Genomic DNA, 26,657 nt, shown 5'->3' on the forward strand with positions numbered 1-26,657 from the left:
GTTATGTTTGACAATCTTATCGATGTACCCCATTACAAGTCATTTGAAGTTTGATTAAAGGACAAGCAAATTTACACTTCATTCATGGCCTCAATTCAAGGTTCTGTTCCTGTGAAGCACGTGTCACTCATTCCATGGCGAACCTAGGATTTTTGCTCCTCCCTGGTACTTAATTGATGAAAAGGTCACTAATTAGTAAGGAACTCCCCTCACCTTTCTGGCTTAACTGGAAAAAAGAGAAAAACACACTGACACTAGGTCCTCCATGAAATGAATGGCACCCCTACTAGAAATGCTTGGTTGATGTCTCAATGATAAAATCACATGTATAGTATGAAGGACCATGTTGGTGAGAAAAGTTTGAATGACCACTGTGCAAGAGCTTTCCCAAAGTCTGAAAATGATCGAGGAGGTTGGTAAAAGCCTCTGGTCTGACAAATTGCTTAGAGTCCCACAGGATGCCACTGGGAATGAGGTCAGTGACTAGAGCCGGGACCAGTGTCCCGATACTTGTTATGATAACAAATCGGATTTCAATTCCTTAGGAACAAACAGCCCTGATGTTGGAAACAATCGTCATCCAGTCATTTATTTTCCAAGATGTAGCACACAATATTTTACATACAGCAGGTTAAGGATCAAAGGCTTTTCATTTTTGACATTGAAAAAAATACCCCAATACTTGTATTGTCCCAGTCTTAAGTTATCAGTCTTTCTAGAAAAGGACCATCAGGAGGCTCCTATAGAAGTTAGTACAGCTTTCCTCCCGACTTGGCTAGAAAACCTAGTCATCTCTACAGGGTGAGACAGGGCAGCCAGGGCCAGTGGTACTGGAATGAATGACTGGATAGATAGGCACAGACAGAACGAGCGCTCTCATAGTCCTCCAACTGACTAGCATTTCTCCCCTCACTACCACAGTCAACCTCAATCTAGGAAGGATTTTCTTTCATTTAGGATGTGCATTGTCCTGCTCAGGGAGTGATGACACTATGCTGCCCAGGGAAGAAGGAAAGCATTGTATAAGGGCAGCCCATTTGTTTTCTTGTACGCATTGTAGAACGGGATGAGCTTTGGCTCTAGAGAGAAGAGGGATAAGGAAGCTACTGAATGGTTGACATTAACAGCACACCAGTAGAAACATCTAGGAAGTACACTTTTAGCTACTGTTCTGAAATAAGTACAAATGTCACAGCTATGCTCAATTGGAACTTGCAATAAAATGCATGAAACTTAAGTCCAAATTACCTTTGCCAAGACTGCACTACAAAATACTCTATGGTAAACAGCGCCTCCTTGTGGTCGAAAGGTTTAGGGTACAACGAATTTCAAATAAACTTGCAAGGCGCTACAACTGATCTTGATTAGTGAAACAATTTTATTACAGTAATAAAGACCGACATTGATAAAACGAACCAACATGAATCAGTAGAATTGAAATCTAGTGAAGTACTATTACGACGCTTAAACTCCAATCAAGAGCAGCAAAACATATTTACAAAGCACTATTCACACACTTGTTCATCAGGACCACCACATACTCAGATTTGTAAAAAATCTTGACTACCAGACAACAACAAAGACAGACATATGGTTGAACTCAGCCCTTCTGGACTTTAGCTATTAGTTCATCGCAAAGGTTGTAGAAAATCAGCAGAAAATCAGCAAGGAGGAAAACAAAATCAACCATGATAAGTGCAAAACACTTTTCTGAACAAATAATACTGATAAAGGCACCCTCATGGACTACTTCAGATTGAGGGTGACTTACTTTCTGGTCAAGGCTCTTCCCCAGTGACTGGGCCTTTATCTGCTCCCTGCGCAGCTGGGCCTGAAGAGCAGCGACCAGAGGCTTTAGTTTGGAGCGCACCTCTGCAATCTCTCCATTCGCCCTGAGAATAAGAGTAAGTCAGCCCAGTGAACCTACACAAAGCCCAGCAACTAAACAATTCTGTAACTATTTTGCACAAAGTATAGTTTGATGAGTCTTACAGGCTAAGTTTATGCTCTGCATGGGCTTCCAGGGTCTGGTAGCGCTGCTTCTCCTCGATCCTAGACAGGTAATCTTGAGCACATTTCTTCAGCATCTCTTCATTCTTAATAGGGGCACACACACATTTAAAACCCTAGGTCATGATGGTGGCAAAGCAAAGTATTGGACCTACACATACCCTTTTAATTTCTTCCTTCACAGCAATGTTACTTTCCTACACCAAAGCTGAGCCCTGTGTTTTGCGCAATCATGTGGAAAGGAAAGATTACCCTGTAATGAAAGAGCTATAAAGGGATTCTGGCATTTAAGCCATTTTTCTACTTAGTCAGATTAAGTTTTGGATACCACTGTTAGGTCTGCGTGCAATAGAAGCAAGTTGGAGAAAGTTTTGCGATTAAATGTTACTAGCGTCAGCACAATGACTGGAGGTCTACAGGAACAGTAAACAACCTCCAACTTACTTCATACTGCACACATAAAGCAGTATCCAGAAGTTCATCGACTCTCAGCAATGCAGAAAAGCAGCTTAATTTCCAGAATCTTGCAGTATCCCATTTAAATCCAAGCATTTTACATGATTGTGCAAAACACTGGGCCCAATGCATAGGGCATGACATCCTTTTTCATGCTGACCTTTATGTAACCCTCGATGACCTCTTTGTATTCGTCTAGTCTCTTGACGAGATCTGAGAAGGACCGCTCCATGGCATTCAGGTCCTGTGATAACGGTTCCTTCTCCTGCAGGACTTTAGTGATGTCAGCCTGGGCCTTCTCCATCTTCCTCTGTTTATCAGCTGCCAGAGACAATGACATCACACCAAGCCATGCATTTTACATGAAAATTACACTTCAAAACATTCCTATGATAACTTTCCAAATTGCATGACAATGTACCCAATATCTGAGCAGTTGTGGCTTCCAATGCTGACATGATTTTCCTGCAAAAACAAAAAGCAGTGACATTTACAATTGTTATAGGTCTGAAATCAGTGAGCTTATATGCTCACCCCATTTCACGATTATCCTGAGATAGCGTGTCATGCTTCGATTTCCATTCATCCGCATTCTTCTTTGCCTATAAAAAATAAACCCTTATAAATTAATGCTGATTGGATTGAAAAGGGATGAGTGAAACATTCGAGGAAAACAAACACCTACTTGTTTCCGGATCTTGGCAATGGCAGCATTCATGTCTTGCTGACTGTATTTCAGCACCTCTATGTTATCGTCAGGGTTGGCTGGTTGGGGGAAAGTAGGGACCAGATTCTCAAGCACAGGGGAATTCGCCACAAGAGTCCGAGGACCAACAACTTGAACCTAAAGGGAGTGAAGACCTCCATTTAACAGTTTTCCCACATGACTTAGCATTACTACATTATAGTAGGATCTTTGAGGACAGGTAATTTACAGGTGGTAGGTCATGACGCAGTTTAGGGTTGACAGATTTCAGTCCAGTCACCTCCTCGGCTCCAGTCTTCTGGGTCTCCACACTGAAAGAAACATCCCTCAGACTTGGAGCAAACACCTTGATATTCACCATTGCATTTCAAAGTCATTTTAGTTACAAACTACAGATTAAGTATGCTCTCAATTCTAGGCCAAATAAACTTATTTACAACTAGAGCATTTTAAGATGAACACAAGGCATTTCTTTTCAGTCAGATGGTAAAAAAAAGCCTGTGATCAGGACCAGGAGAGTAACATACCGTGAAGCAAAGGGAGCAGGTCGTGGGAGGTTGTTGAGTCCTGCAGGGACTCCAGACTTCTTGGGGCTCTCCCGCATTAGTGGGTCAAAGTTGAGGTACAGTGATTGTTTTCTCAGTGCCGACTCCTTAAACTGAATGTAAAATGCAAAGTAATTGAGGACGCCCAAAGCCTAAAATGCAAAACAAACCATGTAATAACAGTCAATTTATAAAAGTACAAAGCATATACTTACAGTGCTGGACCCAAACTGCTCCAGGTAGTCCATCTGTCTGTCAAAGTCACTCACCATGACTGGAGGGAAGGGTGGACTATAGTTAGTCAAAAAGCTAAGGTGAAGTCAACATTACCGCAACTAAAATGCGTTTGTCAATTTATTTGACACTTACATGTGTTTCCAGGAACAAAGAGCTCATTCAATTCTGACATGCCATTCTGTGGGGTCTGCTCAAATTGGCAGAGTTCCAAGGGTTGTGGAGTGCTTAGCGAAGGTCGGTCAGGTTTAGTTGGAGGTTCCTGCTCTTTTCCAGAGGAAGGATACTGAACTTCACAAGAGTCCATCTGAAGCTTCGGATTCTGTGGAATGTTGTCCTACAAATTGGAGAGAGAATGTCACCCAAGTAGTCGCACTACAATTAATTAATATACATTTTTTGAACAAGTTTTAAAAGGCTTACAATTCCTTATTTTACAGCAGAACGATCAGGTTCATAACCAGCAATAGAAACACTGAAAATAGAACCAACATAAGAGAATGGTGTGGTGTAGCTACATTAATAAGGTGATATCTACATGCTCACAACCAAACTGATAATGCTTTACATATAAATCAAGACTTCATTAAAACAAATTGGGATAATAATAAAGTTGCAAAATTAAAATGAACTTACCATAGTGATGGTGCAGTTTCTTGCTGAACAGGCTCTGCCACTTTCTCAGGGGAGACAGCCACCCTGCCTGAGGTTGGTGCCTTGGCATCTGGACTGGATTTCACCTTACAGACTGTAGATTCAGTCATTTTTACATTTGTACCAAATGGATTGACATTTGGGTCAAATTTATCCAAGTCAAAGTTGTACTTGCCCGTGGGAGGAGGAATTTCATAATCAGTATTGACCAATGGTTTCACTGGCGATTCCTTGGATTGAGCAGGTTCTTTTTTTTCTGTAGGTATCAAATCAAATGTTATTTGTCACATGGTTAGCAGATGTTAATGAGAGTGTAGCGAAATGCTTGTGCTTCTAGTTCCAACAATGCAGTAATAACCAACAAGTAATCTAACAATTCCACAACTACTACCTTATACACACACAAGTGTAAAGGGATAAAGAATATGTACATAAAGATAGATGAATGAGTGATGGTACAGAACGGCATAGGCAAGATGCAGTAGATGGTAAAGAGTACAGTATATATGAGATGAGTAATGTAGGGTATGTAAACATTATATTAAGTGGCATTGTTTAAAGTGGCACATTTTTACATAATTTCCATTAATTCCCATTATTAAAGTGGCTGGAGTTGAGTCAGTATGTTGGCAGCGGCCACTAAATGTTAGTGGTGGCTGTTTAACAGTCTGATGGCCTTGAGATTGAAACAGCTTCTGTCTCTCGGGCCCTGCTTTGAAGCACCTGTACTGACCTCGCCTTCTGGATGATAGCGGGGTGAACAGGCAGTGGCTTGGGTGGTTGTTGTCCTTGATGATCTTTATGGCCTTCCTGTGACATCGGGTGGTGTAGGTGTCCTGGAGGGCAGGTAGTTTGCCCCCGGTGATGCGTTGTGCAGACCTCACTACCCTCTGGAGAGCCTTACGGTTGTGGGCGGAGCAGTTGCCGTACCAGGCGGTGATACAGCCCGACAGGATGCTCTCGATTGTGCATCTGTAGAAGTTTGTGAGTGCTTTTGGTGACAAGCCGAATTTCTTCAGCCTCCTGAGGTTGAAGAGGCGCTGCTGCGCCTTCTTCACAACGCTGTCTGTGTGGGTGGACCAATTCAAGTTGTCCGTGATGTGTACACCGAGGAACCTAAAACTTTCCACCTTCTCCACTACTGTCCCGTCGATGTGGATAGGGGGGGGGGGGTGCTCCCTCTGCTGTTTCCTGAAGTCCACAATCATCTTCTTTGTTTTGTTGACGTTGAGTGTGAGGTTATTTTCCTGACACCACACTCCGAGGGCCCTCACCTCCTCCCTGTAGGCCGTCTCGTCGTTGTTGGTAATCAACCCTACCACTGTAGTGTCGTCCGCAAACTTGATGATTGAGTTGGAGGCGTGCATGGCCACGCAGTCGTGGGTGAACAGGGAGTACAGGAGAGGGCTCAGAACGCACCCTTGTGGGGCCCCAGTGTTGAGGATCTGCGGGGTGGAGATGTTGTTACCTACCCACACCACCTGGGGGCGGCCCGTCAGGAAGTCCAGGACCCAGTTGCACAGGGCGGGGTCGAGACCCAGGGTGTCGAGCTTGATGACGAGTGGAGGGTACTATGGTGTTAAATGCTGAGCTGTAGTCGATGAACAGCATTCTCACATATGTATTCCTCTTGTCCAGATGGGTTAGGGCAGTGTGGTTGCGTCTGTGGACCTATTGGGTCGGTAAGCAAATTGGAGTGGGTCTAGGGTGTCAGGTAGGGTGGAGGTGATATGGTCCTTGACTAGTCTCTCAAAGCACTTCATGATGACGGAAGTGAGTGCTACGGGGCGGTAGTCGTTTAGCTCAGTTACCTTAGCTTTCTTGGGAACAGGAACAATGGCGGCCCTCTTGAAGCATGTGGGAACAGCAGACTGGGATAAGGATTGATTGAATATGTCCTTAAACACACCAGCCAGCGCATGCTCTGAGGACGCGGATGGGAATGCCGTCTGGGCCTGCAGCCTTGCGAGGGTTAACACGTTTAAATGTTTTACTCACCTCGGCTGCAGTGAAGGAGAGCCCGCAGGTTTTGGTAGCGGGCCGTGTCAGTGGCACTATTGTCCTCAAAGCGAGCAAAAAAGTTATTTAGCCTGTCTGGGAGCAAGACATCCTGGTTCGCGACGGGGCTGGTTTTCTTTTTGTAATCCGTGATTGACTGTAGACCCTGCCACATACCTCGTGTCTGAGCTGTTGAATTGCGACTCTACTTTGTCTCTATACTGGGACTTAGCTATTCTCTCCGCAAGGCAATCAAACAAGCTACACTGTTTGTATTCAGTCATGTTTCCGGTCACCTTTCCCTGGTTAAAAGCAGCGGTTCGCGCTTTCAGTTTCACGAGAATGCTGCCATCAATCCACGGTTTCTGGTTTGGGAATGTTTTAATCGTTGCTGTGGGTACGACATCGTCAATGCACTCGCTCACCGAATCAGCGTATTCGTCAATATTGTTGTTGGACGCAATGCGGAACATATCCCAATCCACGTGATCGAAGCAGTCTTGAAGCGTGGAATCACATTGGTCGGACCAGCGTTGAACAGACCTGAGCGCGGGAGCTTGTTGTTTTAGTTTCTGTTTGTAGGCTGGAAGCAACAAAATGGAGTCGTGGTCAGCTTTTCCGAAAGGAGGGCGGGGGAGGGCCTTATATGCGTCGCGGAAGTTAGTATAACAATGATCCAAGGTTTTACCAGCCCTGGTAGCACAATCGATATGCTGATAGAATTTAGGGAGTTTTGTTTTCAGATTAGCCTTGTTAAAATCCCCAGCTACGATGAATGCAGCCTCAGGGTGTGTGGTTTCCAGTTTACAAGGAGTCAGATAAAGTTCGTTCAGGGCCATCGATGTGTCTGCTTGGGGGGGAATATATACGGCTGTGATTATAATCGAAGAGAATTCCCTTGGTAGATAATGCGGTCGACATTTGATTGTGAGGAATTCTAGATCAGGTGAACAGAATGACTTGGTACAGCCTTTTTCCATGTCGGCTTCAAAACAGGCCTTTTGCCAAACTTTTTGGGAGGAGGCTTACACTTGACCTCACCGCCATCATCAAAATTGAACTCAAGTTTCACTGCACCATCCTTGGAAGGGGCTGCACTGGGCTGAGTTATGGATTCTTCAGCTGGCTTGCTGGTCTCTTTGGGAGCAGTTGACAATGGTGCAATACGTTTCATCTCTGGCTGGACAGGTGCCTCTAGGACAGGCTGAACCACCTCAAGCATGGCTGCTGTTTCCATTTCCTTTACTGCAGGCTCTTCAACTTCCACCTTTTGAGGGTCATCGCATGGCCGCTTCCTTCCAAGCACAGGGGAATGCTGCAATTTGGAGCCTCCCGTTTGGAAAGGGTTGACTGAATCAAGGTTGTCAAAATCAAATTCGTATGTACCTTTTGGTGGCAGAGGAGTCTCCTCGGCTGTAGAGATGATAGCCACAGCTTGATCTGGGTCAAGGTTAACTGATGGTACAGTTTCTTCCTCACCAGCGTTGGATAACTCATCGGCTGGGTCCTTCATCATGGTAATCACACTGCCATCTGTTGAGCACATATCGGCTGAGAAGTCAGCAAGAACATTTTCCACTGATGGCATAAACGGGAGTGTATCATCCAGTGCCTTTTCATTCCTGTCAGAAACGGCTTTAATGACATTACGTTCACGCTCTTCTTCAGCCTTGGGAGTTTCAACTAGCTCACTGGGCCTTGCTGGAGAGAGGACCATTTTCGTAGACCCTTGGAAGAGATTGATGGCATCAAGGTTGTCAAAATACAGCTGACAACCTCCTTTACTCTGAATTGGCAAATCATCATCAGGATAGGACAACACATTTGTGAAGTCTGTAGTAAAATAAGTTGAAAATCAAGTAAACATTATGGTTGAAGTAGTTCATGTGACAAGGCAGCATCGGGTAATGAATCTTGAACCTTAAGCCAATCAGATGCTTTACCTGATTTTGCTACATCAACAAGCCCATTGATTTCTAGAGGTACCACCCTGTAAAAATACAAGAGGACAGATAATGTAGGTTTATCTCAACTTGATACCAGAATATGAAGCAGCATTCTGCCGATGTGACACAACTACAGATATTTCTTTCTAAAGCATATACTTACTCTTCAGGTGATGTAAACTGCAAAGTCTCCAGGGCTTTACTACAGTCATCCAAGCTTTCCATATTAAGGGACTTTGTTGGTGATACTATTCTCTTAGTGAGAGGGTCTCTTCTTGGAGTCTGGAAAACAAACCTGAAAGCAAAACCCAAAAGCGTATCTGAAAACAAATGCTCTATTCAAAACAGTCAAATAAAGAAATTTGCACACTGTGCACAACAGGTAAACCTAACCTGGTTAGTGTGAAATTGTCTCTGAATTGCTCTGCTCTCATCCTATAAAGAAATGCACACTGAAGTGATGTTACTGAGGCAAAAGTTGTCAACATCTAATAGACATCTGGGAACAGTGATAAGAGTGAGTGAAGCACATCATTTAGATTGAATGTTCTTGTCTGAAGCCCATATCTGAGCTGTAGACACCACACCCTCAATGTGTAAAAACAAAACAAAAAAAACACACCTTTATTTAACTAGGCAAGTCAGATGAGAACAAATTCTTATTTCCAATGACGGCTTACACCGGCCAAACCTGGACGACGCTGGGCCAATTGTGTGCTGCCCTATGGGACTCCCAATCGCAGCCGGATGTGATGCAGCCTGGATCTAGCTACAGTGCAGTCGGAAAGTATTCAGACCCCTTCCCTTTAGAATAAGGCTGTTATATTACAGCCTTATTATAAAATGTATAAAAATTGTCCACCCCTCCCCAATCTACACACAAGACCATCACGACAAAGCAAAAACAAGTTTAGAAATGTTAGCTAATTACAAATAGATTTACATAAGTACTCAGACCCTTTGCTATGAGACTCAAAATTGAGCTCATGTGCATCTTGTTTCCATTGATGTTTCAACTTGATTGGAGCCACCTACAGTAAATTCAATTGATTGGACAGGCACACACGTGTCTATATAAGGTCCCACAGTTGACAGTGCATGCCAGAGCAAAAACCAAGCCATGAGGTCAGGAATTGTCCGTAGATCTCAGACAGGCACAGATTTGGGGAAAGCGTTTGGTATATAATTATCTCCCAAAGCAGAAGCTGCAGATATAATTTTCCATTACTGAACAGACAGTTATCATAAATACTATTTTAATAAAATGTACACTCTCCTATAACACAATGTGGACTCTTTTTCGGTCGAGACCAGCACTTCACTTTGATGCTGATTCGCTGGTTTGGTTCAAAGTCATGCAACGCTATTGGCTATTTCGTCAGCAGCTCCGCCCTATTTCATTTTTTTCTGTTTATTTAGTCCAATCGAGGCGTTCAAATTCGGATTCTACTGGTCACGTGCTCATCGAGGGGATTTCGAACCAGTGAACTGTGTGTGGAGGTCGATACCGGCTACAGTTATTGTCAGTTTATCTGACTTCTTAATTGAGGTATGTAGCTATCTGGCATTATTGGGGAAATTATTTTGCTTTGACATCCACCCTGCTTTTAAGTTAATCTATCTCGCATAATTTCTTAAATTGTAGCCTGACGCTAGTAACTTAACTAACGTTGCGTACAGTAACGTTAGCTAACTCGCTAACTGACTTTAGTTCCCTCCCTGCTTGAGTCCTACTTACTGAGGTCAAAATATAATTCAAACCGGGTAATTGTTGTTACGCTAAACTTCCTAACTAGCAAAACGACATTAGGTAACGTTAGCTGTCTAGCTGGTTATAGTAGTGTCAACGCGAACGTCTAACCCGCATTGGCAGCAGCTGACAACGTCCGATAACGTTAACATTTAATATTTTTATTTAATTAGGCAAGTCAGTTATTCTTATTTACATTCTTATTTACAATGACGGCCAAACCCGGACGAGGCTGGGCCAATTGTGCGCCGCCCTATGGGACTCCCAATCACGTCCGGATGTGATACAGCCTGGATTCGAACCAGGGAATGTAGTGAGTCCTCTTGCACTGAGATGCAGTGCCTTCGACTGCTGGGCCACTCGGGAGCCCACTAACGGTAGCCAACTAGGATAGTGCGAACTGCCCAGTACATCACTGGGGCCAATCTCCCTGCCATCCAGGACCTCTATACCAGGTTGTGTCAGAGGAAGGCCCTAAAGTGTCAGACTCCAGCGTACCAGAGCGCCAAGTCTAGGTCCAAGAGGCTTCTAAACAGCTTCTACCCCCAAGCCATAAGACACCTGAACACCTAATCAAATGGCTACCCAGACTATTTGCATTGCCCCCCTTTTACGCCGCTGCTACTCTCTGTTAACATCTATGCATAGTCACTTTAATAACTCTACCCACATGTACATAATACCTCAACTAACCATTGCCCTCGCACATTTACTCTGTACTGGTATCCCCCTGTGTATATAGTCTCACTGTTATTTTACTGGTCCTCTTAAATTATTTGTTTATATTTATTTGTATTTTTTTTTACACTGCATTCTTGGTTAGGGACTAGTAAGTAAGCATTTCACTAAGGTCTACACCTGTTGTATTTGGTAATGTTAGTTATGTAACGTGAGCAAAGTATTTGAGTTGTTCGTTAATGTTACCTAGGTGATGTCATTGCACTGACATTTTTTCACAATCAGACATTACTGCACTTACACAAGACAATAGCAAAACTAGCTCATGGCATTGTTCCAAACCTTGCTAAAGGATCTGCCCCTTTTTTTAAATTTTCACCTAAAAGGACATACCCCAATTCTAACTTCCTGTAGCTCAGGACCTGAAGCAAGGGTATGCATATTCTTGATACCATTTGAAAGGACAGTCTTTGTAGTTTGTGGAAATCTTAAATGAATGTAGGAGAATATAACACATTAGATCTGGTAAAAGATCATAGACCAGTCTATTATATTATGACAGACCAGCTAGATCTACTGTCTCTATTATATTATGAAAGACCAGCTAGATATACTGTCTCTATTATATTATGACAGACCAGCTAGATATACTGTCTCTATTATATTATGACAGACCAGCTAGATATACTGTCTCTATTATATTATGACAGACCAGCTAGATATACTGTCTCTATTATATTATGACAGACCAGCTAGATCTAATGTCTCTATTACATTATGGCAGACCAGCTAGATCTAATGTCTCTTTTATATTATGACAGACCAGCTAGATCTAATGTCTCTATTATATTATGATAGACCAGCTAGATATACTCTCTCTATAATATTATGACAGACCAGCTACATCTAATGTCTCTATTATATTATGACAGACCAGCTAGATCTACTGTCTCTATTATATTATGACAGGCCAGCTAGATCTACTGTCTCTATTATATTATGACAGACCAGCTAGATATACTGTCTCTATTATATTATGACAGACCAGCTAGATATACTGTCCCTATTATATTATGACAGACCAGCTAGATCTAATGTCTCTATTATATTATGACAGACCAGCTAGATCTACAGTATCTATTATAGTATGACAGACCAGCTGGATATACTGTCTCTATTATATTATGACAGACCAGCTAGATCTAATGTCTCTATTACATTATGACAGACCAGCTAGATCTACTGTCTCTATTATATAATGACAGACCAGCTAGATCTACTGCCTCTATTATATTATGACAGTCCAGCTAGATCTAATGTCTCTATTTTATTATGACAGACCAGCTAGATCTAATGTCTCTATTATATTATGACAGACCAGCTAGATCTACTGTCTCTATTATATTATGAAAGACCAGCTAGATATACTGTCTCTATTATATTATGACAGACCAGCTAGATATACTGTCTCTATTATATTATGACAGACCAGCTAGATATACTGTCTCTATTATATTATGACAGACCAGCTAGATATACTGTCTCTATTATATTATGACAGACCAGCTAGATATAATGTCTCTATTACATTATGGCAGACCAGCTAGATCTAATGTCTCTTTTATATTATGACAGACCAGCTAGATCTACTGTCTCTATTATATAATGACAGACCAGCTAGATCTACTGCCTCTATTATATTATGACAGTCCAGCTAGATCTAATGTCTCTATTTTATTATGACAGACCAGCTAGATCTAATGTGTCTATTATATTATGACAGACCAGCTAGATCTACTGTCTCTATTATATTATGAAAGACCAGCTAGATATACTGTCTCTATTATATTATGACAGACCAGCTAGATCTACTGTCTCTATTATATTATGACAGACCAGCTAGATATACTGTCTCTATTATATTATGACAGACCAGCTAGATATACTGTCTCTATTATATTATGACAGACCAGCTAGATATAATGTCTCTATTACATTATGGCAGACCAGCTAGATCTAATGTCTCTTTTATATTATGACAGACCAGCTAGATCTAATGTCTCTATTATATTATGATAGACCAGCTAGATATACTGTCTCTATTATATTATGACAGACCAGCTACATCTAATGTCTCTATTATATTATGACAGACCAGCTAGATCTACTGTCTCTATTATATTATGACAGACCAGCTAGATCTACTGTCTCTATTATATTATGACAGACCAGCTAGATCTACTGTCTCTATTGTATTATGACAGACCAGCTAGATCTAATGTCTCTATTATATTATGACAGACCAGCTAGATCTAATGTCTCTATTACATTATGACAGACCAGCTAGATCTAATGTCTCTATTACATTATGACAGACCAGCTAGATCTAATGTCTCTTTTATATTATGACAGACCAGCTAGATCTACTGTCTCTATTATATTATGACAGACCAGCTAGATATACTGTCTCTATAATATTATGACAGACCAGCTACATCTAATGTCTCTATTATATTATGACAGACCAGCTAGATCTACTGTCTCTATTATATTATGACAGGCCAGCTAGATCTACTGTCTCTATTATATTATGACAGACCAGCTAGATATACTGTCTCTATAATATTATGACAGACCAGCTAGATCTAATGTCTCTATTATATTATGACAGACCAGCTAGATCTACTGTCTCTATTATATTATGACAGGCCAGCTAGATCTACTGTCTCTATTATATTATGACAGACCAGCTAGATATACTGTGTCTATTATATTATGACAGACCAGCTAGATCTACTGTCTCCATTATATTATGACAGACCAGCTAGATATACTGTCTCTATTATATTATGACAGACCAGCTAGATATACTGTCTCTATTATATTATGACAGACCAGCTAGATCTAATGTCTCTATTATATTATGACAGACCAGCTAGATCTAATGTCTCTATTATATTATGATAGACCAGCTAGATATACTGTCTCTATAATATTATGACAGACCAGCTACATCTGATGTCTCTATTATATTATGACAGACCAGCTAGATCTACTGTCTCTATTATATTATGACAGGCCAGCTAGATCTACTGTCTCTATTATATTATGACAGACCAGCTAGATATACTGCCTCTATTATATTATGACAGACCAGCTAGATATACTGTCCCTATTATATTATGACAGACCAGCTAGATCTAATGTCTCTATTACATTATGACAGACCAGCTAGATCTACTGTCTCTATTATATTATGACAGACCAGCTAGATCTACTGCCTCTATTATATTATGACAGTCCAGCTAGATCTAATGTCTCTATTTTATTATGACAGACCAGCTAGATCTAATGTGTCTATTATATTATGACAGACCAGCTAGATCTACTGTCTCTATTATATTATGAAAGACCAGCTAGATATACTGTCTCTATTATATTATGACAGACCAGCTAGATATACTGTCTCTATTATATTATGACAGACCAGCTAGATATACTGTCTCTATTATATTATGACAGACCAGCTAGATCTAATGTCTCTATTACATTATGGCAGACCAGCTAGATCTAATGTCTCTTTTATATTATGACAGACCAGCTAGATCTAATGTCTCTATTATATTATGACAGACCAGCTAGATATACTGTCTCTATAATATTATGACATACCAGCTACATCTAATGTCTCTATTATATTATGACAGACCAGCTAGATCTACTGTCTCTATTATATTATGACAGGCCAGCTAGATCTACTGTCTCTATTATATTATGACAGACCAGCTAGATCTACTGTCTCTATTATATTATGACAGACCAGCTAGATCTAATGTCTCTATTGTATTATGACAGACCAGCTAGATCTAATGTCTCTATTACATTATGACAGACCAGCTAGATCGAATGTCTCTATTACATTATGGCAGACCAGCTAGATCTAATGTCTCTATTATATTATGACAGACCAGCTAGATCTAATGTCTCTATTATATTATGACAGACCAGCTAGATATACTGTCTCTATAATATTATGACAGACCAGCTACATCTAATGTCTCTATTATATTATGACAGACCAGCTAGATCTACTGTCTCTATTATATTATGACAGGCCAGCTAGATCTACTGTCTCTATTATATTATGACAGACCAGCTAGATATACTGTGTCTATTATATTATGACAGACCAGCTAGATCTACTGTCTCCATTATATTATGACAGACCAGCTAGATATACTGTCTCTATTATATTATTATTATTATCTTGCAAGCTCCAAACCCAACAATGCAGTAATCGATATCAATGTAGAGCTAAAAAATAACATAAGGTAGAACAAAACCACACGAGAAATAAGAAATAACACGAGAAAGTAAGAAGCTATATACAGAACCAGTTCCAATACCATATTTTGCAGGGTGATAGCGGTAGATATCAGAGCTTGTTACAAGGAGCTATAGGAGGACTAAGTTCCAAATTAAGCAGCAGCAGCTGAAAAGATGAGCTCCTACAAATATTGAAATTTAAATGTTTTTTTAGAGTAAAGTACTTCGAAAAAAAATCAAAAGAAAACTGCAAACTGAATAGGAGACCAAACAAGCAGCAAACAAAGAAGAAAGGCTTTTGAAAAAGTAACAATATTTCATAAAATTATACCGTTTTCTTAGCTAGCTAAGTTGTTTACCTGTTGCTAGGCAGTTGCTAGGGACATTCCTGAAATAAGCTAGCTAGCTAACAAGGAGTGTCTAGTTGGCAGAAGAGAAGAAGGGACAAAGAAGGGACAAAGTGGGACAAAATAAGGACAGAAGAAAAGGGAAAGGGGACATTAAGGTGAAGCAGTCCTCTAAAGACACAAAAGACAATAATACAAGAAACAACACTTCTATTGCCTCTCCCTCTACGATACGCACTTCCGGTTTGGTTTGGAGCGAGTAGTTGCATTCCGCTTTGCTCCACAGGTAGTATTACAGGTAGTATTACATTTCATTTCATTACAGTACAACAGTTTGATTTGTTTGATCTTAGCTGGCTACATAGCCGTCTTTGTATCCAAGATAATTGTGTAGTCTAGAGTAATTGTCGAGGTTACTTAGCCAGTTAGAGGTTACCTAGCCAGCTACACTTTCAAACAAAGTCAACAACGCAGCCACTGCTAGCTAGCCTATTTCACCAGCCAGCAGTACTATATCATTTTAGTCAATAAGATTTTTTGCAACGTAAGCTTAACTTTCTGAACATTCGAGACGTGTAGTCCACTTGTCATTCCAATCTCCTTTGCATTAGCGTAGCGTCTTCTGTAGCCTGTCAACTATGTGTCTGTCTATCCCTGTTCTCTCCTCTCTGCACAGACCATACAAACGCTTCACACCGCGTGGCCGCTGCTACTCTAACCTGGTGGTCCCAGCGCGCACGACCCACGTGGAGTTCCAGGTCTCAGGCAGCCTCTGGAACTGCCGATCTGCGGCCAACAAGGCAGAGTTCATCTCAGCCTATGCTTCCCTCCAGTCCCTCGACTTCTTGGCACTGACGGAAACATGGATTACCACTGATAACACTGCTACTCCTACTGCTCTCTCCTCGTCTGCCCACGTGTTCTCGCACACCCCGAGAGCTTCTGGTCAGCGGGGTGGTGGCACTGGGATCCTCATCTCTCCCAAGTGGACATTCTCTCTTTCTCCCCTGACCCATCTGTCTATCGCCTCCTTTGAATTCCATGCTGTCACAGTTACCAGCCCTTTCAAGCTTAACATCCTTATCATTTATCGCCCTCCAGGTTCCCTTGGAGAGTTCATCAATGAGCTTGACGCCCTGATAAGTTCCTTTCCTGAGGATGGCTCACCTCTCACAGTTCTGGGTGACTTTAACCTCCCCACGTCTACCTTTGACTCATTCCTCTCTGCCTCCTTCTTTCCACTCCTCTCCTCTTTTGACCTCACCCTCTCACCTTCCCCCCCTACTCACAAGGCAGGCAATACGCTTGACCTCATCTTTACTAGATGCTGTTCTTCCACTAATCTCATTGCAACTCCCCTCCAAGTCTCCGACCACTACCTTGTATCCTTTTCCCTCTCGCTCTCATCCAACACTTCCCACACTGCCCCTACTCGGATGGTATCGCGCCGTCCCAACCTTCGCTCTCTCTCCCCCGCTACTCTCTCCTCTTCCATCCTATCATCTCTTCCCTCTGCTCAAACCTTCTCCAACCTATCTCCTGATTCTGCCTCCTCAACCCTCCTCTCCTCCCTTTCTGCATCCTTTGACTCTCTATGTCCCCTATCCTCCAGGCCGGCTCGGTCCTCCCCTCCTGCTCCGTGGCTCGACGACTCATTGCGAGCTCACAGAACAGGGCTCCGGGCAGCCGAGCGGAAATGGAGGAAAACTCGCCTCCCTGCGGACCTGGCATCCTTTCACTCCCTCCTCTCTACATTCTCCTCTTCTGTCTCTGCTGCTAAAGCCAATTTCTACCACTCTAAATTCCAAGCATCTGCCTCTAACCCTAGGAAGCTCTTTGCCACCTTCTCCTCCCTCCTGAATCCTCCTCCCCCTCCTCCCCCCTCCTCCCTCTCTGCTGATGACTTCGTCAACCATTTTGAAAAGAAGGTCGACGACATCCGATCCTCGTTTGCTAAGTCAAACGACACCGCTGGTTCTGCTCACACTGCCCTACCCTGTGCTTTGACCTCTTTCTCCCCTCTCTCTCCAGATGAAATCTCGCGTCTTGTGACGGCCGGCCGCCCAACAACCTGCCCGCTTGACCCTATCCCCTCCTCTCTTCTCCAGACCATTTCCGGAGACCTTCTCCCTTACCTCACCTCGCTCATCAACTCATCCTTGACCGCTGGCTACGTCCCTTCCGTCTTCAAGAGAGCGAGAGTTGCACCCCTTCTGAAAAAACCTACACTCGATCCCTCCGATGTCAACAACTACAGACCAGTATCCCTTCTTTCTTTTCTCTCCAAAACTCTTGAACGTGCCGTCCTTGGCCAGCTCTCCTGCTATCTCTCTCAGAATGACCTTCTTGATCCAAATCAGTCAGGTTTCAAGACTAGTCATTCAACTGAGACTGCTCTTCTCTGTGTCACGGAGGCGCTCCGCACTGCTAAAGCTAACTCTCTCTCCTCTGCTCTCATCCTTCTAGACCTATCGGCTGCCTTTGATACTGTGAACCATCAGATCCTCCTCTCCACCCTCTCCGAGCTGGGCATCTCCGGCGCGGCCCACGCTTGCATTGCGTCCTACCTGACAGGTCGCTCCTACCAGGTGGCGTGGCGAGAATCTGTCTCCGCACCACGTGCTCTCACCACTGGTGTCCCCCAGGGCTCTGTTCTAGGCCCTCTCCTATTCTCGCTATACACCAAGTCACTTGGCTCTGTCATATCCTCACATGGTCTCTCCTATCATTGCTATGCAGACGACACACAATTAATCTTCTCCTTTCCCCCCTCTGATAACCAGGTGGTGAATCGCATCTCTGCATGTCTGGCAGACATATCAGTGTGGATGACGGATCACCACCTCAAGCTGAACCTCGGCAAGACGGAGCTGCTCTTCCTCCCGGGGAAGGACTGCCCGTTCCATGATCTCGCCATCACGGTTGACAACTCCATTGTGTCCTCCTCCCAGAGTGCTAAGAACCTTGGCGTGATCCTGGACAACACCCTGTCGTTCTCAACTAACATCAAGGCGGTGACCCGTTCCTGTAGGTTCATGCTCTACAACATTCGCAGAGTACGACCCTGCCTCACGCAGGAAGCGGCGCAGGTCCTAATCCAGGCACTTGTCATCTCCCGTCTGGATTACTGCAACTCGCTGTTGGCTGGGCTCCCTGCCTGTGCCATTAAACCCCTACAACTCATCCAGAACGCCGCAGCCCGTCTGGTGTTCAACTTTCCCAAGTTCTCTCACGTCACCCCGCTCCTCCGCTCTCTCCACTGGCTTCCAGTTGAAGCTCGCATCCGCTACAAGACCATGGTGCTTGCCTACGGAGCTGTGAGGGGAACGGCACCTCCGTACCTTCAGGCTCTGATCAGGCCCTACACCCAAACAAGGGCACTGCGTTCATCCACCTCTGGCCTGCTCGCCTCCCTACCTCTGAGGAAGTACAGTTCCCGCTCAGCCCAGTCAAAACTGTTCGCTGCTCTGGCACCCCAATGGTGGAACAAACTCCCTCACGACGCCAGGTCAGCGGAGTCAATCACCACCTTCCGGAGACACCTGAAACCCCACCTCTTTAAGGAATACCTAGGATAGGATAAAGTAATCCTTCTAACCCCCCCCCCTTAAAAGAGTTAGATGCACTATTGTAAAGTGGTTGTTCCACTGGATATCATAAGGTGAATGCACCAATTTGTAAGTCGCTCTGGATAAGAGCGTCTGCTAAATGACTTAAATGTAAATGTAATTATGACAGACCAGCTAGATATACTGTCTCTATTATATTATGACAGACCAGCTAGATCTAATGTCTCTATTATATTATGACAGACCAGCTAGATCTACAGTATCTATTATAGTATGACAGACCAGCTAGATATACTGTCTCTATTATATTATGACAGACCAGCTAGATCTAATGTCTCTATTAAATTATGACAGACCAGCTAGATCTACTGTCTCTATTATATTATGACAGACCAGCTAGATCTACTGTCTCTATTATATTATGACAGACCAGCTAGATCTAATGTCTCTATTATATTATGACAGACCAGCTAGATCTAATGTCTCTATTATATTATGACAGACCAGCTAGATCTAATGTCTCTATTATATTATGAAAGACCAGCTAGATCTACTGTCTCTATTATATTATGACAGACCAGCTAGATATACTGTCTCTATTATATTATGACAGACCAGCTAGATATACTGTCTCTATTATATTATGACAGACCAGCTAGATATACTGTCTCTATTATATTATGACAGACCAGCTAGATCTAATGTCTCTATTACATTATGGCAGACCAGCTAGATCTAATGTCTCTTTTATATTATGACAGACCAGCTAGATCTAATGTCTCTATTATATTATGATAGACCAGCTAGATATACTGTCTCTATAATATTATGACAGACCAGCTACATCAAATGTCTCTATTATATTATGACAGACCAGCTAGATCTACTGTCTCTATTATATTATGACAGGCCAGCTAGATCTACTGTCTCTATTATATTATGACAGACCAGTCTCTATTATATTATGACAGACCAGCTAGATATACTGTCTCTATTATATTATGACAGACCAGCTAGATCTAATGTCTCTATTATATTATGACAGACCAGCTAGATCTCATGTCTCTATTACATTATGACAGACCAGCTAGATCTAATGTCTCTATTATATAATGACATACCAGCTAGATCTACTGTCTCTATTATATTATGACAGACCAGCTAGATCTAATGTCTCTATTATATTATGACAGACCAGCTAGATCTAATGTCTCTATTATGTTATGACAGACCAGCTAGATCTACTGTCTCTATTATATTATGACAGACCAGCTAGATCTACTGTCTCTATTATATTATGACAGACCAGCTAGATCTACTGTCTCTATTATATTATGACAGACCAGCTAGATCTACTGTCTCTATTATATTATGACAGACCAGCTAGATCTAATGTCTCTATTATATTATGACAGACCAGCTAGATCTAATGTCTCTATTATATTATGACAGACCAGCTAGATCTACTGTCTCTATTATATTATGAAAGACCAGCTAGATATACTGTCTCTATTATATTATGACAGACCAGCTAGATATACTGTCTCTATTATATTATGACAGACCAGCTAGATATACTGTCTCTATTATATTATGACAGACCAGCTAGATATACTGTCTCTATTATATTATGACAGACCAGCTAGATCTAATGTCTCTATTACATTATGGCAGACCAGCTAGATCTAATGTCTCTTTTATATTATGACAGACCAGCTAGATCTAATGTCTCTATTATATTATGACAGACCAGCTAGATATACTGTCTCTATTATATTATGACAGACCAGCTACATCTAATGTCTCTATTATATTATGACAGACCAGCTAGATCTACTGTCTCTATTATATTATGACAGGCCAGCTAGATCTACTGTCTCTATTATATTATGACAGACCAGCTAGATATACTGTCTCTATTATATTATGACAGACCAGCTAGATATACTGCCTCTATTATATTATGACAGACCAGCTAGAACTAATGTCTCTATTATATTATGACAGACCAGCTAGATCTACTGTCTCTATTATATTATGACAGTCCAGCTAGATCTAATGTCTCTATTTTATTATGACAGACCAGCTAGATCTAATGTGTCTATTATATTATGACAGACCAGCTAGATCTACTGTCTCTATTATATTATGAAAGACCAGCTAGATATACTGTCTCTATTATATTATGACAGACCAGCTAGATATACTGTCTCTATTATATTATGACAGACCAGCTAGATATACTGTCTCTATTATATTATGACAGACCAGCTAGATATACTGTCTCTATTATATTATGACAGACCAGCTAGATCTAATGTCTCTATTACATTATGGCAGACCAGCTAGATCTAATGTCTCTTTTATATTATGACAGACCAGCTAGATCTAATGTCTTTATTATATTATGATAGACCAGCTAGATATACTGTCTCTATAATATTATGACAGACCAGCTACATCTAATGTCTCTATTATATTATGACAGACCAGCTAGATCTACTGTCTCTATTATATTATGACAGGCCAGCTAGATCTACTGTCTCTATTATATTATGACAGACCAGCTAGATATACTGTCTCTATTATATTATGACAGACCAGCTAGATATACTGCCTCTATTATATTATGACAGACCAGCTAGATCTAATGTCTCTATTGTATTATGACAGACCAGCTAGATCTAATGTCTCTATTACATTATGACAGACCAGCTAGATCGAATGTCTCTATTACATTATGACAGACCAGCTAGATCTAATGTCTCTATTATATTATGACAGGCCAGCTAGATCTACTGTCTCTATTATATTATGACAGACCAGCTAGATCTACTGTCTCTATTATATTATGACAGACCAGCTAGATCTACTGTCTCTATTATATTATGACAGACCAGCTAGATATACCTTCTCTATTATATTATGACAGACCAGCTAGATATACTGTCTCTATTATATTATGACAGACCAGCTAGATCTAATGTCTCTATTATATTATGACAGACCAGCTAGATCTACAGTATCTATTATAGTATGACAGACCAGCTAGATATACTGTCTCTATTATATTATGACAGACCAGCTAGATCTAATGTCTCTATTACATTATGACAGACCAGCTAGATCTACTGTCTCTATTATATAATGACAGACCAGCTAGATCTACTGCTCCAGCTAGATCTACTGTCTCTATTTTATTATGACAGACCAGCTAGATCTAATGTGTCTATTATATTATGACAGACCAGCTAGATCTACTGTCTCTATTATATTATGACAGACCAGCTAGATATACTGTCTCTATTATATTATGACAGACCAGCTAGATCTACTGTCTCTATTATATTATGACAGACCAGCTAGATATACTGTCTCTATTATATTATGACAGACCAGCTAGATATACTGTCTCTATTATATTATGACAGACCAGCTAGATCTAATGTCTCTATTACATTATGGCAGACCAGCTAGATCTAATGTCTCTTTTATATTATGACAGACCAGCTAGATCTACTGTCTCTATTATATTATGACAGACCAGCTAGATCTACTGTCTCTATAATATTATGACAGACCAGCTAGATCTACAGTATCTATTATATTATGACAGACCAGCTAGATCTACTGTCTCTGTTTATTATGACAGACCAGCTAGATCTACTGTCTCTATTTATTATGACAGACCAGCTAGTTATACTGTCTCTATTATATTATGACAGACCACCTAGATCTACTGTCTCTATTATATTATGACAGACCAGCTAGATCTACTGTCTCTATTATGTTATGACAAACCAGCTAGATCTACTGTCTCTATTATATTATGACAGACCACCTAGATCTACTGTCTCTATTGTATTATGACAGACCAGCTAGATCTACTGTCTCTATTATATTTTGACAGACCAGCTAGATCTACTGTCTCTATTATATTATGACAGACCAGCTAGATCTACAGTATCTATTATATTATGACAGACCAGCTAGATCTACTGTCTCTATTATATTATGACAGACCAGCTAGATCTACTGTCTCTATTATATTATGACAGACCAGCTAGATCTAATGTCTCTATTATATTATGACATACCAGCTAGATCTACTGTCTCTATTATATTATGACAGACCAGCTAGATCTACAGTATCTATTATATTATGACAGACCACATAGATCTACTGTCTAAGTTATATTATGACAGACCATCTAGATCTACTGTCTCTATGATATTATGACAGACCAGCTAGATCTACTGTCTCTATTATGTTATGACAAACCAGCTAGATCTACTGTCTCTGTTTATTATGACAGACCAGCTAGATATACTATCTCTATTATGACAGACCACCTAGATTTACTGTCTCTATTATATTATGACAGACCAGCTAGATCTAATGTCTCTATTATATTATGACAGACCAGCTAGCTCTAATGTCTCTATTATATTATGACAGACCAGCTAGATCTAATGTCTCTATTATATTATGACAGACCAGCTAGATCTAATGTCTCTATTACATTATGACAGACCAGCTAGATCTACTCTCTCTATTATATTATGACAGACCAGCTAGATCTACTGTCTCTATTATATTATGACAGACCAGCTAGATCTACAGTATCTATTATATTATGACAGACCACATAGATCTACTGTCTAAATTATATTATGACAGACCAGCTAGATCTACTGTCTCTATTATATTATGACAGACCAGCTAGATCTACTGTCTCTATTATATTATGACAGACCAGCTAGATCTACTGTCTCTATTATATTATGACAGGCCAGCTAGATCTAATGTCTCTATTATATTATGACAGACCAGCTAGATCTAATGTCTCTATTACATTATGACAGACCAGCTAGATCTAATGTCTCTATTATATTATCACAGACCAGCTAGATCTACTGTCTCTGTTTATTATGACAGACCAGCTAGATCTACTGTCTCTATTATATTATGACAGACCAGCTAGAATTACAATATCTATTATATTATGACAGACCAGCTAGATCTAATGTCTCTATTATATTATGACAGACCAGCTAGATCTAATGTCTCTATTATATTATGACAGACCAGCTAGATCTACTGTCTTGATTATGTTATGACAAACCAGTTAGATCTACTGTCTCTATTATATTATGACAGACCAGCTAGATCTACTGTCTCTATTATATTATGAAAGACGAGCTAGATAAACTGTCTCTATTATATTATGACAGACCAGCTAGATCTAATGTCTTTATTATATTATGACAGACCAGCTAGATCTACAGTATATATTATATTACGACAAACCAGCTAGATCTACCTTATCTATTATATTATGACAGACCAGCTAGATCTACTGTCTCTATTATATTATGACAGACCAGCTAGATCTAATGTCTCTATTACATTATGACAGACCAGCTTGATCTAATGTCTCTATTATATTATGACAGACCAGCTAGATCTACTGTCTCTATTATATTATGACAGACCAGCTAGATCTAATGTCTCTATTATATTATGATAGACCAGCTAGATCTACTGTCTCTATTATATTATGACAGATCAGCTAGATCTACTGTCTCTATTATATTATGACAGACCAGCTAGATCTACTGTCTCTATTATATTATGACAGACCAGCTGGATCTAATGTCTCTATTATATTATGACAGACCAGCTAGATCTACAGTATATATTATCTATTATATTATGACAGACCAGCTAGATCTAATGTCTCTATTATATTATGACAGACCAGCTAGATCTAATGTCTCTATTACATTATGACAGACCAGCTAGATCTAATGTCTCTATTATATTATGACAGACCAGCTATATCTACTGCCTCTATTATATTATGACAGACCAGCTAGATCTACAGTATCTATTATATTATGATAGACCAGCTAGATCTACTGTCTCTATTATATTATGACAGATCAGCTAGATCTACTGTCTCTATTATATTATGACAGACCAGCTAGATCTACTGTCTCTATTATATTATGACAGACCAGCTAGATCTAATGTCTCTATTATATTATGACAGACCAGCTAGATCTAATGTCTCTATTAAATTATGACAGACCAGCTAGATCTACAGTATCTATTATATTACGACCAGCTAGATCTACATTATCTATTATATTATGACAGACCAGCTAGATCTACTGTCTCTATTATATTATGACAGACCAGCTAGATCTAATGTCTCTATTATATTATGACAGACCAGCTAGATCTACAGTATCTATTATATTATGACAGGCCAGCTAGATCTACAGTATCTATTATATTATGACAGGCCAGCTAGATCTACTGTCTCTATTATATTATGACAGACCAGCTAGATCTAATGTCTCTATTACATTATGACAGACCAGCTAGATCTAGTGTCTCTATTATATTACGACAGACCAGCTAGATCTACTGTCTCTATTATATTATGACAGACCAGCTAGATCTAATGTCTCTATTATATTATGACAGGCCAGCTAGATCTAATGTCTCTATTATATTATGACAGACCAGCTAGATCTACTGTCTTGATTATGTTATGACAAAACAGCTAGATCTACTGTCTCTATTATATTATGACAGACCAGCTAGATCTCTGTCTCTATTATATTATGACAGGCCAGCTAGATCTACTGTCTCTATTATATTATGACAGACCGGCTAGATCTACTGTCTCTATTACATTATGACAGACCAGCTAGATCTAATGGCTCTATTATATTATGACAGACCAGCTAGATCTACTGTCTCCATTATATTATGACAGACCAGCTAGATATACTGTCTCTATTATATTATGACAGACCAGCTAGATATACTGTCTCTATTATATTATGACAGACCAGCTAGATCTAATGTCTCTATTATATTATGACAGACCAGCTAGATCTACTGTATCTATTATAGTATGACAGACCAGCTAGATATACTGTCTCTATTATATTATGACAGACCAGCTAGATCTAATGTCTCTATTACATTATGACAGACCAGCTAGATCTACTGTCTCTATTATATAATGACAGACCAGCTAGATCTACTGCCTCTATTATATTATGACAGTCCAGCTAGATCTAATGTCTCTATTTTATATTGACAGACCAGCTAGATCTAATGTGTCTATTATATTATGACAGACCAGCTAGATCTACTGTCTCTATTATATTATGAAAGACCAGCTAGATATACTGTCTCTATTATATTATGACAGACCAGCTAGATATACTGTCTCTATTATATTATGACAGACCAGCTAGATATACTGTCTCTATTATATTATGACAGACCAGCTAGATATACTGTCTCTATTATATTATGACAGACCAGCTAGATCTAATGTCTCTATTACATTATGGCAGACCAGCTAGATCTAATGTCTCTTTTATATTATGACAGACCAGCTAGATCTACTGT

General features: G+C 40.5%; 1 protein-coding gene and 1 long non-coding RNA gene across 2 annotated transcripts; both read right to left on the bottom strand.

The window, feature by feature from the left end:
• Positions 1-1,600: 1,600 nt before the first annotated feature.
• Positions 1,601-8,455, bottom strand: LOC139531410 (transforming acidic coiled-coil-containing protein 3-like; the record flags this gene model as incomplete). Its single annotated transcript, XM_071327858.1, has 11 exons — positions 1,601-1,892; positions 1,993-2,096; positions 2,627-2,787; positions 2,888-2,931; positions 3,001-3,068; positions 3,152-3,310; positions 3,402-3,483; positions 3,700-3,830; positions 3,933-3,991; positions 4,087-4,288; positions 7,571-8,455. Coding segments are annotated over 11 exons (2,187 nt in total), but the record flags the coding sequence as incomplete, so codon positions are not given.
• An 86-nt stretch (positions 8,456-8,541) lies between these two features.
• LOC139531441 (uncharacterized) lies at positions 8,542-8,899 on the bottom strand. Its single transcript, XR_011666360.1, has 2 exons — positions 8,713-8,899; positions 8,542-8,593 (listed from the first exon to the last, which is right to left on the bottom strand). It is a non-coding gene; the product is annotated as an uncharacterized lncRNA (long non-coding RNA).
• Positions 8,900-26,657: the final 17,758 nt, after the last annotated feature.

This window comes from Salvelinus alpinus, chromosome 10 (assembly GCF_045679555.1).
Source record: "Salvelinus alpinus chromosome 10, SLU_Salpinus.1, whole genome shotgun sequence".
NCBI lineage: Eukaryota > Metazoa > Chordata > Actinopteri > Salmoniformes > Salmonidae > Salvelinus > Salvelinus alpinus.